General features: G+C 39.0%; 1 protein-coding gene across 2 annotated transcripts in view; it reads left to right on the top strand.

The window, feature by feature from the left end:
* The window catches only part of NELL1 (neural EGFL like 1), a 278,091-nt gene that overhangs the window by 199,247 nt on the left and 63,068 nt on the right, over positions 1-15,776 (top strand). For both annotated transcript variants that reach the window (XM_059474163.1, XM_059474162.1), the window contains exon 15: positions 14,207-14,302. In XM_059474163.1, the coding sequence (XP_059330146.1) occupies positions 14,207-14,302 (96 nt within the window). The remainder of the gene's footprint in view (positions 1-14,206; positions 14,303-15,776) is intronic.

Below are 15,776 nucleotides of genomic sequence, written 5' to 3'. Positions count from 1 at the left end.
GGTATATTTAGAATTGTTTTAGATCACATTATCAACTGTTCCTGCCCTCTGCTCAAACACACTGCCAGCAGCAGGTTGTAGTTATCAATGTAAAGCAGTGCTTGCTACAGACTTATCTGGCACATACATGTTACTGAAGCACCAAGGTTCAATATATGACTTTTATATGCTGGAGAATAGATTAAGATGTTTCAGCTTGGAGAAACTACCTTTATTTATCTTTCTGTTAAAATTATTTGGGGGGCTGTTACATTTTGTTATTTCCCTGTGAGGTTTCGCTTTTTCATGAGTGAACAGGATCATTTTCCCTCAATGTTTTGACTGTTTATTGTTCCAGAGGGTACCTTGTTTATTTGTCTTGCTCCTGGTCTGTCATAAGATTTTTAATTTGACTCAGATTTCTTACAAGTTTGCAAATGGCAAATCTTATAATCTCATTTGGTTCACCAAACTTTGTACACAGCTCTGAGGAACATTCCCATTTCACTGAAGCACCTCCTCAGTGGCACAACAGAGGTAGAACTAAGTCACTGATAATGTGATGCTGGATTTGTTGATTTATTCAACAATAAGCAAACAGGTGAATTACCTAGGCTGAATTCCCTTGATATTTAACTGATATAGAAGTATCTTATTCCTTTATGTGTCTTTTGGAAACAACAAAAATCAATTCTTTCTTAAGTATCTTCTTTCAGCTTCTTAATGTAATGTGTATTTAAACACCCTGACACTGGTCAATTGAGCAAATGGGGTTGTGGACCCTGAGAAAGCAGAGCTTTTTCATGGCAATAGCAACATCCCAGTGTTACCTGTATCTGACACTCCACTGTAAAAAATGCACTGTCTTTATCTTGCCCTAGAGCTTTTGGTGTTCTGCCAGCCCCCTGGAGCTTGAGAATGACTGTGCAGGCTAATGTGCCCTGCAGACCACAGTTTAAAAGGTTTGTTTTAGATGGATGCAATAGTCTGTGGCAGTACACTGCAGGCAGGGCAGGCTGAGGAGTCTGTCTTTCCCTGTTGCTGACTCCTTGGTGGTTAAATAGATGACTTCAGACTCTGGATTACCTCTCAGAAGTACCAGCCTGCCAGGCTGTGCACTCCTGTGCAGCAGATTTCTCTCTGTACATGTTGGGTGCTGCTGCCCATTACTTTCTTCAAGCCCATTTGGTGGCTGTGAAATTATCAGATTTCTGGTCTAATAATAAAATGTCAGTTCCTGAAATGTCAGCATGTCAGCTGCAGTGCACAGGAGTGATAGTAATTTTAAGCAGAAGCTTGCTTTCTGTTCAGTCTTTATTTTTATTTCAAGTTTTCTGTTTATACAGCAACAGAAAATGTTATTCCAGTGCTATCTAGCAGCAGTAGTTTTGTTTGCTATTAATGACAGATTATGTACACTGTAAGAGATTTATTTTCTTTTTGATATGCACTATTATCCATAGTGTAGAACACACTGGGTAATTTTACTGGGAGATTTTTTTGGAAAAAAAGAAGAGAACAGCAACAATATAACAGTAGAGTGCATAAAGTTCCACAGAGCTGTTCCCCACAATTTGAATTGTTTTGCCAGTGTACATTAGAAATGTCCACTTGATGCTGCTCAGTGAAAGCATATATATTTTTTTAAAGTCAAATCATACTTTAAAAGTGTCTAAAAAGAAATTACTTCTGTACATAGCCACTTGTGTGAGAACACTTAAAGTTTAAGATCTCACGAGTGATTTTTTTTCCCCACTGGAATGGAAAGGAAGATATTTGAAAAATTGCTTTAGTCTGCTGGAATTTGTATGAGTGAAACAATACAGTAATGAAGTACTTGTGGTGCTTTGCTTTTATCTCCTACCTGGTTTAATTAGGCATATTTTCAACTTCACATTATGTAATTGGAAACTATCACAGGATGGACAAGATTGAAAGGGGCCACAGCAGGTTATCTGTTCCAACCTCCCTGCTCAAGCAGGGTCATCCCAGAGCACAGGGCCCAGGATTACAACTAGGCAATGCTTGAATATCTCCATGAGGGAGACTCCACACCCTCTCTGGGCAGCCTGCTCCAGTATTCAGTCTCCAATATACAATGCCCAGGAAAGTTGTTCTTATCTTCAGGTGGAACTTCCCGTGCACCCCTTTCTGCCCATTGCCTCTCATTGCCTGGCACCAGTGAGCAGATGGAGCCTGCTCCATGCTCTGACCCTCTTTGCCCAGGATTTCTCTCCTGGGAAGCTGGGAAGCCTCAGAGAAAAAGGAAAACAATATTACCTCTTTTGCTTCTCCTGTGTTTTGCTTCTTTGGTTGGAGATTGTTTATCCAACATGTGAATTGTTTTGATTTAATGACCAATCACTGTCAGGCTGTGTCGGACTCTGGAAGCAGTCATGAGTCTTCATTATTATCCATTAGCCTTCTGTCAGTAGCCTTTCTCTATTCTTTACTACAGTTTTAGTACAATATAATATAATATTATCCTTCTAAGAACATGGAGTCAGATTCATCTTTCCCTCCCATTATGGGGGACCCCAGAAAATACCACAATTTTTTTTTTAAAGTAATTTCTTATCTACAAACAGTCTTGTAATTCTTACAGACTTTAGAATGCATAGCTGGGACATTCATGTGCATAATCAAAAAATATATGTAAGAATATATATGGCATGCAAGTGATCAAATCTCTTAAGAGTATTCAGAATTAAATTTGTTGTTCTTCAGGGGAGCAGGATGTTAGAACCAAGCAGAAGTGTGTGCCACAACAACAAAGATAAATGCCAAAGCTTCCCCAGTTCCCCACACAGCCTTTATGGATATGAAGCAGTTTAGTCATGATATCAGGGAATGGATACATCTGTTAAGAGAAATGCATTTTATGCACTATAAAATTAAATGCTGCATTACCAAGATATATAGGAAGTATTTCTATAGTCTGTTTTCACAAACTAAACATTGTAACGAGATCCCCTAAGAAGGTAGAACTGGAAATCTGTTTTGAAATCATATTCCATTAGGAAGGCACACTGTACTTTATGGAAGGATTACAGCTGTCTTTTATGGTGCTTTATTTTTCCTACACTGAGACTGAACTGTGTACTGTTAGCAGACTAATGCATAAGAAAGGTATTTCAAATTGATGTTGAACTATATCATCCTAAATGATTCCAAAGTACTAAAAAAAACCTAGGCAGCATCTGTCCCCTGGTGCTCCTGAAGTGCCGTTATCAGTTTGGGAGGCAAACAAACACTAGCTGGAGTGTTTTGCATGTGTTGGGAAAGAAAATTTTGTCCAGACACCCCAAGCTTTGAGTACTGTGCTTCTGGAAAGTTCCAGCACCTCTGATAGTCCAAGTGTTGACCCAGCACTGGCCCTCCCATCACTAAACCATATCCCCAAGTGCCACATCCTTGTCCTTTCAGTACCTGCAGGGATGGTGACTGCACCACTGCCCTGGGCAGCCAGCTGCAATGCTTGACAACCTTTTAGTGAAAAAATTTTCCCCAGTTTGTCCAGTCTAAAGGCACGCTTGAGCTAGCTGCAGGGATTTCTCATAACTTCAGTTTTGCGAAGGACAAGACATTGTGCTGGAGCCTGTCTGGCAAAATAGAGAGTGCACTGATGCAGTGTAGCCATGATATTTTATAAAAATCCTTTCCTTAGGATTTTTCCTCCTGAGAAGCCGAGAGGCCTCAGGAACAAAATGTAAACATTGATTATTTGCTGCTGTGGAATGCAACAGGTGCATCTGGGATTGGTCTCATGTGGTTGTTTCTAATTAATGGCCAATCACAGTCAGCTGGCTCAGACTCTCTGTCCCAGTCACAAACCTTTGTTATCATTCTTTCTTTTTCTATTCTTAGCTGGCCTTCTGATGAAATCCTTTCTTCTATTCTTTTAGTATAGTTTTAATATAATATATATCATAAAATAATAAATCAGCCTTCTGAAACATGGAGTCAGATCCTCGTCTCTTCCCTCATCCTCAGACCCCTGTGAGCACGGGCACAATGCAGAATCATTGAAGTCAGACTGGTGACCAAGGTGTCACTGCTCTGTAAAAAGCAACTAAGGATCTGTACATCATTTTCCAATGCTGGTTTGCTGTTGCCTGCCATGTTACTACTCAGTTCTTTACAGAAAAATACAAATAAAGACAGGGAATAGTGGCAAAATCAGGTCAAAGTTCTGCATGTTTTCTGGATATCAGCTGAAATATTTGCATGATTACCTGTGCATGCAAAGACACCAGTCAGCAGTTTGGTCTTACAAGCAGTGACAGTGATGCACTCCTTGGAGTCTTGCAGCTCCAAGAATTTAGAGGGTAAATTCTTAGACTCTCTGTAAATTGGTATAGATTCCTAATTGACACTAGCAGAGGGGGTGGCCCCTTGGGTTTCTGAAATACTCTTGGCTGATTCAAAGATTATACACACAAAAATTATATTTGCTTTTCTGCTCTTACTTGTTAAATGCATTCTTTATTAAATTATATTTCTGTAGTTAACTCTGTTCTGTAGAAGTGCCTGGCAGGTTCAGGCTCTTAATGCATCATCCTCACTGGGGGGTTGTAAAGTTTAATTGTTCATCATGTATAAAGGCTTGAGATCAAAGGATTTATTTAAAAGCAACATATTATGATGATTATAAAACTGATGGTGATGTGTATAACACCTGCTGTCACACAAGCTTGAGCAAAATCAATCTCTGCTTTTAACTGGAATTTCTCTGGAATGGTGAGAACAATATCACTTTTCCAGGTTTTGTTTTTTGCTATTGAAAAAATCTGGTGTCTCTTTGAGAAGGCAAAATATTGAAGTTTGGTCTCTTTTCTAATGGATAGAACCCATTTGGTAAGATTATATCAGGTGAATCCTGATATTGAGATGAACATGCCTTTTGCCACTGGGAAAATTAAAATAATTACTAAAAGTATGCTTTTGTAAGTTTTGAGAAGAATCTGCTATTGTGGTAATATTTTAGCTACCAAAAACGTTTATCTTTAAAAATGCAGATAGGAACTGAGATTAATTGTCTCCAGTTAATGGTTATTTGCATTCTCTTTTTGATCCAGTTTATGGTTATTTTGCATTCTCTTTTCATCAATTGCAAAAGTCAGAAGAGATGCAGAAGTGCAAAAGTTATCCATACCTATATGGGAGAATTCATTATTTAGTGTAATATGTTTTAGCACTGTGTTTGACTCTCTCTTCTTCCACCTTTCCAACCCCTCCTCATGGTTTTCTCTGTTATTCTTTCTTTCCTTTATATAAACCTGATCTGAACTGAGACAGAATGCCCTGGGGCATTGCTTATGGGATTCAGGGCTTTTCATCTCTTGATTGCCTTCTTGGCAGCCCCTTTAGTGAATTCAGACCTCTATCTGTTAGAGACTGCAAGGTGAGGCAGGTTCTGTAAATTGAGATTAACTGTTAATTCTGTTCCTTAATGGGGAAATGTCTGTATCTGAGGTGGCATCTCTCCTGATAAGGAGTGAGGGCTGGAGGGTGTTGTGGGGGAGCTCTGAAAGTTTCACCTGCTGAAGTCCTTCCTGTTGTGTAAGCAGAGGCCTCTGATCTCTGGGGCTGACAATTCCTGTCCTTCTGGTGCTGGTCAGTCCAATGGGATCCAGTTTTGAAAAATTTTTTGAAATTTTTTTGAGTGGAGCATCTTGGCAGAATGAGTGAGATTTGAAAGGTGATGAAAAGGCCCTTTAGAAAAGGTTTTCAGAGACACCACTGTAGCTGCTACTAGCTACAAAGACAATGAGAGAGAGCACCTGAATTTTAGTGTGCTTGTTTAAAAAGAAACACCTCAAGGTCTCTTAATGTCTTTATAAATGATTTGTAGGTTACTTGTCCTTACACATGCCTCATCCAGACCTGAAAGTCCCATTGCCATTTTATTTCTCATTTTCATCCAATTCCTCCCAGTAATGTCACCTTCAGATGGTTAAATGTTATCAATAATTCCTTGGTTTCCTATTGCATATTTTGTGCAGCTATCAAAACAAGGGATTTTTTTTCAGATTCAATTATGTTTGCAATAAGGTACAAGCAACCTTAAAAAAATATTGCTGAATTTGAGACTTTAGAGGCTATGATTGCACACAGTCAACATCCTCACTTCTAGCCGTGACTGAAAATGCTTTCTTAAAGTTTCTCTACAATTTCAAAAGATAGTGTTTCTCATATAGAGAATTACCTCAATCCAATGTTTTATTAACATTGTAGGCATTTTTGTTATAGCTTATTGAACATTCCAGTGTTTTTCATAACACACAGTTATTTGAGAGCGCCTGGATAGATTTTTTATTTAGCAATATTGAGTAAATCTCACACTGAGAGGGAATGTTTCTCATTGGTAACCAGGCTTGTGTTTTACTGGTGAGGATGCCTGTCAGTGCTGCAAGCCAAGGCAAGGAAAGGGACTTAAAAGTGTATTCCTGTTACATCAGGGGTAATCCAGCTGCTCTTCTGCTGAATGTGTCTACAGAGTGTGCTTGTATGGATTGGAACTCTGGGATGAGAGATCTGTAATATATATGTTGCTGAAAAATGGTTTTAACGTTGTCTGTATATTCCATATACTGTACTAGGGCCAAGCAGAGCTCAGATTGCATTTGCTGGTTTTGAATTCGGGTTTTGTTCAGTGAGTTCAATGAAATTTGAGCTAAGGTCTTTACAAAGTTGTGGTAATAGATCAAGCACGAGAAAATGGTTCTGTTGTGTTGTATTTGAGGGGTGCCCCAATGAAGGCAGGAATGATGGATCTGACTCCATGTCCTCAGAAGGCTAATTTATTATTTTATGATACTATATTATAGTAAAGAATACTACACTAAACTATACTACAGAATAGAGAAAGGATACTTACAGAGGGCTAAAAAGATAATAATGAAAACTCGTGACACTTTCCAGAGTCCTGACACAGCTTGGCCCTGACTGGCCAAAGAGCCAAAACAACTCACAGCAGAATCCAATGAAACAATCACCTGTGGGTAAACAATCTCCAAACACATTCCACATGAGCACAACACAGGAGAAGAAAATGAGATAAAAACTGTTTTCCATTTTCTCTGAGGCATCTCAGCTTCCCAGGAGAAAAATCCTGGGTGAAGGGATTTTTCAGAAAATGTAAATGCCACACTGTTGTGCTTCTGGAACACGCTTCTTTATCCTTAACTTAGGATTCTTTAAGCATTACTGATTTCTAAAGAAACTGTTATGTTTGTAAATATGAAATATTGTACCCCCATTTGTTAAAACAAACAGCAAGTACAATAAGCACATTTATGTGATGCAAAGAAAAACTGCAGTAGTGCCATGTGTCATGTCATTTCTTGAAGTAAATTTCAGTTTGATTTTGCAGTTTAAACTGTTGACTTGAATTTTGAAAGATGATGTTGGGTTGGTCTGTGGAAGAAGTATTCTGCCCTGTTTTGTCATGCTTATTATTAGGTTGCTAGAGAGACAGCTGCAGTTGGCTTAAAATGGTGCACTAAAAATATTGGAGAGTCTAGCCTTGAGGAAGCAGAGCAGTAAAATGGCAACAAGAATATTCATTTAGCACAGTTATCTGGGGATGGGAGAGATGCTTTCAAAAGCATAATATATCACAGGACAATTTTTATTATATTGCTTTTGTCCCTTACTGCTTCTATTGATCTTTTTCAAATAAATTTTTCAAAATTGTCACATATCTTTCTCCAGAGCCATAAAATAAAGTTGACATTAATAAGGGTTTCATGGATGCCATTTTACCAAGAGAGCAGAAGGGGACAGATTCTGTCTGTCCCTTCAATAGGCCTTCTGAATTAATTTAATTAAATATAGCTTGTTTGTTCATTAGAAAAGATTTTAGGTGAAAATGTATTAATCAGGGTGGGTAACTTGCACATTCAAAAGTAAGCTCCATTAGTGGGGTAGTACAAAGGAAATTATTAGTATTTATCACTGTGATTCATTGTACTAATTTTCAGGAGTTTAGGTTTCATTTTTCAAAATAATTCAGCATTTCTAGCTAAAGAGCAATTGAGCCCACCCTGAAAGCATCCAGATGAATGGCCTGCTGCTTGCCTACAAATGGCCACAGCTTGATTACATATCAGTCAAGCAAAACACCGAGCAGCAAGAGAATTTAGCATCACACCACAGCAAAGAAGGGGCTCAGAGTTTAGAGCCTTTAGAGAGATATGCTCAGCCTTCCAAATTCACCTAAATCTTTATTGTGCAAGTGCTGTGTGACAGAGCACTGGAAACTTGAAAAGATTCACTGCTTTATCAGCTGAAATAGCCTACTGACAAACTCTGAAATAATAGTTCACCACTTCAATAAATATTATGTAGCATACATGGACACACAAACTAACATACAGTATGTGTGTATGCTTATTATATTTGACATAATCTTTTCCTGATGTGTTTTTTATTCTTCATAATCCTGCTAGGGAATTTTCTATTTTGCCCTTTTTCTGTCTTTCACTGTGTGTTGCCTGCCAAATTTGAAGGAATTCCTTCATGCTTTTTTGAGTACTTTGAAAACCCCTCATCTCCCAACTTAAATTTGGAATTCATTGATCTTTTTTCAAATTTAGCTCTCATACACTTACAAATTTTGTACTGCCAGGATTTGGAATTGTGACTACACTAGGCAGAAATTATCCTACTTACATTTGCAAAGTACCTTTTCTATGTGAAATTTCTATTAAAATAATTCAGGAATAACAGCTTTATGATCAGCTGATAGAAAATCTGAAATTTATAGGCTCTTTCCAAACTGCATAACCCTCCTACAGACTGCTCATCAAATCTGAAGCATAAATTGGGTGGCAAGCCCCTCACAAAAGTGAGAGCTGCCCAGAGAGAGTTTGTCTTCCCCTCTCAGATGTGTTTGCATCCTGAGTGCCAGACTGCCCCACACTCCCTTTCATGCTGCAACATGTTGGAAGAAAATTTTCCGGGACCATTCTTTTGGCCAAGGTTCATTCCTGGCAGATTTGTCCTTCTCTGACTGCAGCCAGCTGTGAAAGGTCTCCAGTGGCATTTGACAGGCTGTGTGTGAAATGGTCACACCCTGTGTCCAATGGATGTAGCTCACTGAACCAAAAAGAGTTTTGTGCTTTTATAGATGATGGTGTCACACCTGAGTACAGAGAGAAAGGGCAGAGCCCCTACTGCTCCCTTCTTTTAGTTTATTTTAGTTGTGGGCTTTCTCTCCACCTTCCCAGCTGTCCTGTAAAGCCACCTGAGCAACTGGTGCCATCTGACTCTTCTGGTATTCAGCTTACACAGCTGGATTGTTACCAGTGCACCCCTCGGTGTACTTGTCTGAGTAAATCCAATCAGCTAATGAAATTCTGCTCCTTCCATCAACTGATTATCCAATTCCTTGTACACTTACACCAGCCTGTCTGTCTTCCAACACTGCATGTTTTTGTTTACCCAGGCAGTCTGCGCCTGACCCCTTCCTTGCCTTTCCTGAATGTTCATTTTTTAACTTCACAGGCATATAGCAAATCAAAAAATAATATTTATTTGGGAAGGTAATACATTATTTAATGCAATAATATTTATTTGGGAAGGTAATATTTGGGAAGGATACAAAGGAAGGACTTTTGCATCTCTTCAGAATAAACTAACATTCCTTTAAATTTGTTGGGTAATTATTTGGCTTTATTTATTTATTTTCTTTTACAAAAACAATTTTGTATGTTCAAGTATAAATGTTTTGTAGTATCTACTGGATTGCAGTGAAAAGTGAGAGGTATTTGCTCAACTTGAGGGTTCTGTGCTACAGTATCTGCTCTCCTGTGATAGCCCAGTGAGGTAGTGCACTGTGCTGCCCTGCAAAAACCAGAATAGTGCAGCTTGTGCATCAGAAATAAAATTCCTCCTCTACAGAGAAATTATGTCTCTTTAGGAAAGATCTTTATATAATAAAGGCTTTTATTTTGGAGGAAGAAATCTGTTGGCATTACAGAGATATGTTGACTTTGGCAGAAGCCTCCTGAAATCAACAGATTGTTTCTTTCACATACAGAATACTGAATAAGCCTCTAAACAATAGAAGTTTACTTGTGTAGACTTTGCCCTAATGGCATCTTCACTTAATTTTCCTGATAAAAACTTTATGGTAAATTCAGTAACCCCTATCCTTCTTATCAAAGTTTCCAGCCTGCAAATGATTTCAGAGACAGGATCTACTCATGGGAATACATTAGCAATATTTGATCCAGCCATGATTTGTCTTTCTTGTGTTAACTTTGAGTAGGAGGGAGTCTGCAATCAACATTTAGAACTGCTGGTTCTGTGGTACTGGTAATTCCACCTCCCCTGATTTTGAGGGGTCCAAACCCCAGTGGAAATCTGCATCACAGAGCCCCTATGAGATGTAAGAAAGCACAAGCCCCAAAGCAAGTATTTTCAGGAGAGCATGGGCACTCCAGTTGGCTTCCTCCTCAGTTGCTGAGCAGCTCCCTGTTGGGTCCTCTTGTCCATAAGGCAAAGGTGCAGATGGGATGTAAGGATTTTACTTAATTTCTTCTGCTAACTGTAAAGGAAAAAAATCTCATTATTGGAAATGAATTAATTTTGAGAAAATGTGTTAAAAGGCAGCAGCCAAAGGCAGGGCTATTAGAGAAAAGAGTTCAGATAAATGAAGTTTGGTAAAATTGCTAGCAACTGGAACTGTATATTGAAATGTAATTGAAACCTATTATTAGAGGTATTGAGCATTTTTATAATTCAGAGTAGTGCCATCAGTACTGCATGCAGTACTGTGAGCTCTTTTTTAGCAGTTAAGGACAGCAGCCTTCAGTGTGATTTTTAACTGTTCTGAGAGTCGTGGGTTTGATGTTCTATATCCTGCAAGCCTCTACAATGCAGAATGAGATGGTTTGTACAAGAACCATCTGGGGAACAGCACGACAGTGCTGGCACTTTTCCTTGGGGCTCTCTCCTCTTGCATAAAAATGGGAGGATGAAGCACATCCCATCAATCCAGCAAAGCCTGAGTGACAAAGACAAGCACAGTTAGTCTGTGTTGCAGAGGATCTCTCAGCATTTACAAAAATTGAAAAGGAGAGTTGGATTCTTTTCTCCTGCAGCTATTTCTCAGCTTCTTCCTCAGCTTCATCCTCCAACATCTGTGGAACAAGCTGGTGCCTGGGTAACTCCTGGGCAGGACAAAGGCCTTTCTCACAGCAGCCTGAGGTGGTGAAGTTCCTTAGGGCATCCCAGAGCAAATATTTTGGTTTTGTTTTTTTTCCCTGTCAGTTGCTAAGATGGGAAATATAAAGGACAGTGACACTTGGAATTAATTGACAAGTAAGTGCTAGCACATTTGAATATGTGTGGTGGTGTTTGAGGGTTCCCAGGACGAGGGAAGAGATGAGAGTCTTGACTCCATGTTTCAGAAGGCTGATTTATTATTTTATAATATATATGATATGATATGATAATAATATATTAAACTATACTAAAGAAAGAGAAAGGAGACATCAGACGGCTAGAAAGGAATGAATAATAAAATCTCGTTACAGATTCAGAGTCTGACACAGCTGGCTGTCATTGGCCGTTAATTAAAACCAATTCACATGGGACCAATCAAAGATGCACCTGTTGGTAAAGCATCTCCAGACCACCTTCCACAGCCATCAGATAATCATTGTTTACATTTCTTTTCTGAGGCTTCTCAGGAAAAAAATCCTAGCAAAGGGATTTTCATAAAATATGTCAGGGACAAGTACACATATAGGAGGTACAGTTGAAGGAAGGAATGGGAAGAGTTTTGGCCCATGAGAGGCATGCCAGCCTTTCCCCCAGATGTGAATGCACACCTGGCTGTGCCTGTGGCTGTCAGTCTGGCTGCTACACTCACACAACATACAGCTTCTAAGGGGAACCTTTCACATCACCAGCCCTGGCACATCATCTTCCCCTGCTAGAAATCCTTTTAAGAGAACAGAAGGACATGGCACCTCGCTCTGCTGACCTCCTAACAGGATTTACAGTAAGAAGCAGATGTTTCAGAGTACTAAGTTGGTACTATCCATTATGGTGGCAAAGAAAGTGCACGAGAGCTCTCACTGAGCCCTTCTTACCCGCCTGTCCCTATCAGCACTAATAACTTTCAGTGGACATGCATGATTTTTATAGGCAATAAACATAATCTTTTTTTCCCCTTTATGAATTCTCTTAAGAGCCCCATGTGGTTCTTTCCCAGTGTAATATGGGATATGTTAAGGATGAGCTATTAGCTTTTTTTGCCAATATATTTTTTTTTATTTTTCCTTTATATCTGCTCTGCCACAAATTCTGCTTCTTTTGATGTTGTGCAGAAATGTATTACTACTTCACAAAAGTCTCTGTTTACTCGCAATTTCAAACCAGAAAACATGTAGATGTGGAATTTAACTTGCACCTTCTCTGAGAATGCTGAGACTAGAGATGAGTAAATATGCTTTCAATAGCTCTGGAAAGAATTTTTTGATTCTCATCATGGTTTTTGTATACTTTGAGTTGTGTTTCTTACCAGTATTTTCAGCTTTCTGCACAGTTACACTTTCTTACAAATATTTATATGCAAAAAAACCCCCTCCAAACTACTCTTACACCATATTTCTCTTCTTCTCATTCAGAAATTGGCTGGTTTCAAAATAGATATATTTTAGAAGATTCCCATATGGAGTGTGTGCATTGATGGGGAGGAAGTGTGACTGTTCTTTCTCCACACCACTGCCTTGCTCCAGGGGTGCTTACAATATTCTGCTGTGATCTTGTCTAAAACACTTTAGCATTCTTCTCCTCCATAAAACAGCATGGCATGCTATGAATTATGTATTTACAGTAAAGCAGATGTGTCTGTCAGTTCAGTCACGAGATACAGTGATGTGGGGTTTTGCCTCTAAGTGGTTAACAACTGCAAAAGGTTCTTTTTAATGCCTAGAAATCTATTCACTTTATTTTTATTTTTTGTGTGGTGGAAAATAAATCTTAAACATTTCTTCTGTTATTTAGCACTTTAAGCCTTTTCATAGCATTTGTAACATCTCTTTGCCAACACTCCATCTGTGATTTTAGCTTGCAGGAAACACTTTGCAAATCTGTTATTAGCTTAGATGCAGAGAGCTGCTGTTTAAATATTAATTGCAACTCCTCTCAAAAGTGCAGTCAGACCCACTCAGGCACTTGGGAAGTTCAGTGTTGAGGGGGAGGGAGTGAGTCAGGGGTAGGGGCTACTCTTAGGTGTAGCAAGGGTCCTACTCAGGGTACCAGTGCAAGGTGCAGAAGTGTCCTGATGCCTTTTCTCTCTCTCTCTCTTTCTCTCTCTCTTTCTCTCTCTCTTTCTCTCTCTCTCTTCTCTCTCTCTTTCTCTCTCTCTTTCTCTCTCTCTTTCTCTCTCTCTTTCTCTCTCTCTTTCTCTCTCTCTTTCTCTCTCTCTTTCTCTCTCTCTTTCTCTCTCTCTTTCTCTTCTCCTCTCTCCCCTAAAGAAATAAAAGCAATAACTTTAAACAGTGAGCAGCCCTTCTTGCACACTCAGTGGACTTTCTGCCAACCTGGCTGTGAGCAAGAGGAACATCACCCAGTGCTGGCAGGAAAAGATGAGACCCATCAGCTGTTTGAAATCCCAGTTACTGGGCACATACACTTACGGAGAACTTCAGCATTGCTCCATCAAAAATCACATCACATTTTTACTGGGCTTGAACCCTTCTCATCTTTTCAGTCATGATCCTCACTCTATTTAATTTCTTAATTCCACAAAACATACTTTAGCCCGTGCAATAAAAAAATCAAAAGCAAAATAGTATGTGTTCACAGACATTTCAGTGAAGTATTTGATTGAAGTGAGGAACACAGTATTTAACACCATCCAACCTGCCTGGCTTCTGTGGATTAGCAGAGCATTTTAATTGTCATCTGCATATTCAATATAATGGAAAGATGATCAGCCCCATTAAAAACACATGATATATTTTTTCCTCTCTTCTTCTTCCAGATGGTTACTAATCTTTTATTGGTGAGGGGGTTTGCCTACGGTGTAATCTGAGATTTTTTCTCTTGTTATTTTAGAGTTGCTTCTCTCTGTGTTTGCAGGTGGACTGAATTTAAATATGCTAAATTCTGTTAATTGCTTACAATGTAGATGTTTTTCTAATTACCCTTCAAATGTATGTTTTAAAAAATGAAGTATTACCCACATATTCCTTTTATCTTGCAGCATTCTGTGAAGAAGGGTGCAGATATGGTGGGACTTGTGTAGCTCCTAACAAATGTCTCTGCCCCTCTGGATTCACTGGAAGTCATTGTGAGAAAGGTAAAGCTTTACTGAAAAACAACTTCTTTGGTAATGAGAAGTGTGGTATGTGGAAGAAGTAATTCCTTTCCTTCTTTCATTCTGCTTGATGTTTTCTCTCCAGTGAAGATATAACTGTTCCATTTCTGCCTTTTCTGCACTTAAAGTTTGTCTTGTCTGAAACTTTCCATGTTGAATTTTATCAGGGATGTATCTGCTTTTGCTTCCAGCATGCACTTTTAGTTAATGAGAAGGGACATCAAATGAAAAATGTTTGCTCCACCAGTTTCCTGTGGTGCAAGCTCAAGGTTTCCTGCTTCTGCTAAATTTGTTGTGCAAATTAGACCAGAATTCAGATGATTGCTTTTCACTTCAAGTTATTGAATTATTAATATTTGATTTGTTGCTAAGTCACAGTTTTTATAGAATCACAGCCTATTCCATGATATCTCACTAGTCATGATTAGATTTTGTCTGTTCCCAGATTTTTCTTTTTCAAAATCTGCTTCTGACAGCCTCACAGTTCTACCTTTCAGTTTGTTTCACAAAGAGCTGGTTCCTTTTCTACCTTAAATGAGGACAAAGGGATCTTATCAAACTCATATAAGACTCTTATTATTTTCTTTATTTTGCAGATTTGGGATTTTATTTTGGTTTGCATTTATTGAGGTCATATATTACTTAACTAATTCAAGGATGGGAGATGTTTTTGCACTGCATATTTGCTACTATGTATTTATTCCATGTATTTATTTTTGGATATGAAGTGGATTGTTACTGTAGTGTGGAGGAGATCATAATTGGTGAATGTTTTAAGGAAGAAATAAATGAAAACAGAAAAATAACTGTCACAGTTGAATTAGTGGAACCACTTGTAACCCAGAGATTGTGCAGTAATTTGTGTGTTTGTTAAAGTCATTTAAGCCCAGTTGTCAATAAATCTGCTTCAAATAGTTTCTGAAAACTGCTAAATACTTCTGTGGATGTAGTCCATCAGTGTACACTAAAAGCCCACAGTTTCTAGTTGTCAGCATTGTTTATGACTATTTAAGGATGAACTAAGACATTAATATTTTCATCTCACCTACAATAAGTCTGAGTACTTAATTATTTTTGCCTGTAGCCTTGTTTTAAATAGGAAAAACCCTCCCAAGTCTCCTGCCATCCAGCAGTAAGCACTGGCAGTATCACAGGGAAGAAATGCAGGGCATTGCCACCTCAGAGCCCTGCCTGCCCTGCTGCTAATCCCTCCTGCTGCTAACCCATGTGGAATTTGCTCATTCCTCCCTCAAACATCTGCTGCTCAGAGGCATCAGCACACCCAGAGGGATGCAGGATGCTGGAGATGTGCTCTGTGTGTGATGTATGGAACTGCCAGCACTGCCCAAAGGGGCCCTGCCCACCCAGGCCACATTTCAGCTCCTCTGCCTGGGATTCCTTCACCCAGGGATCTCAGAACATTCTTTTTTCTTAGAGCTGTGAAGGGACCTTCACA

Source organism: Ammospiza nelsoni, chromosome 6, assembly GCF_027579445.1.
Source record: "Ammospiza nelsoni isolate bAmmNel1 chromosome 6, bAmmNel1.pri, whole genome shotgun sequence".
NCBI classification, from domain to species: domain Eukaryota; kingdom Metazoa; phylum Chordata; class Aves; order Passeriformes; family Passerellidae; genus Ammospiza; species Ammospiza nelsoni.
This window is presented reverse-complemented; position numbering and strand designations above follow the sequence as displayed.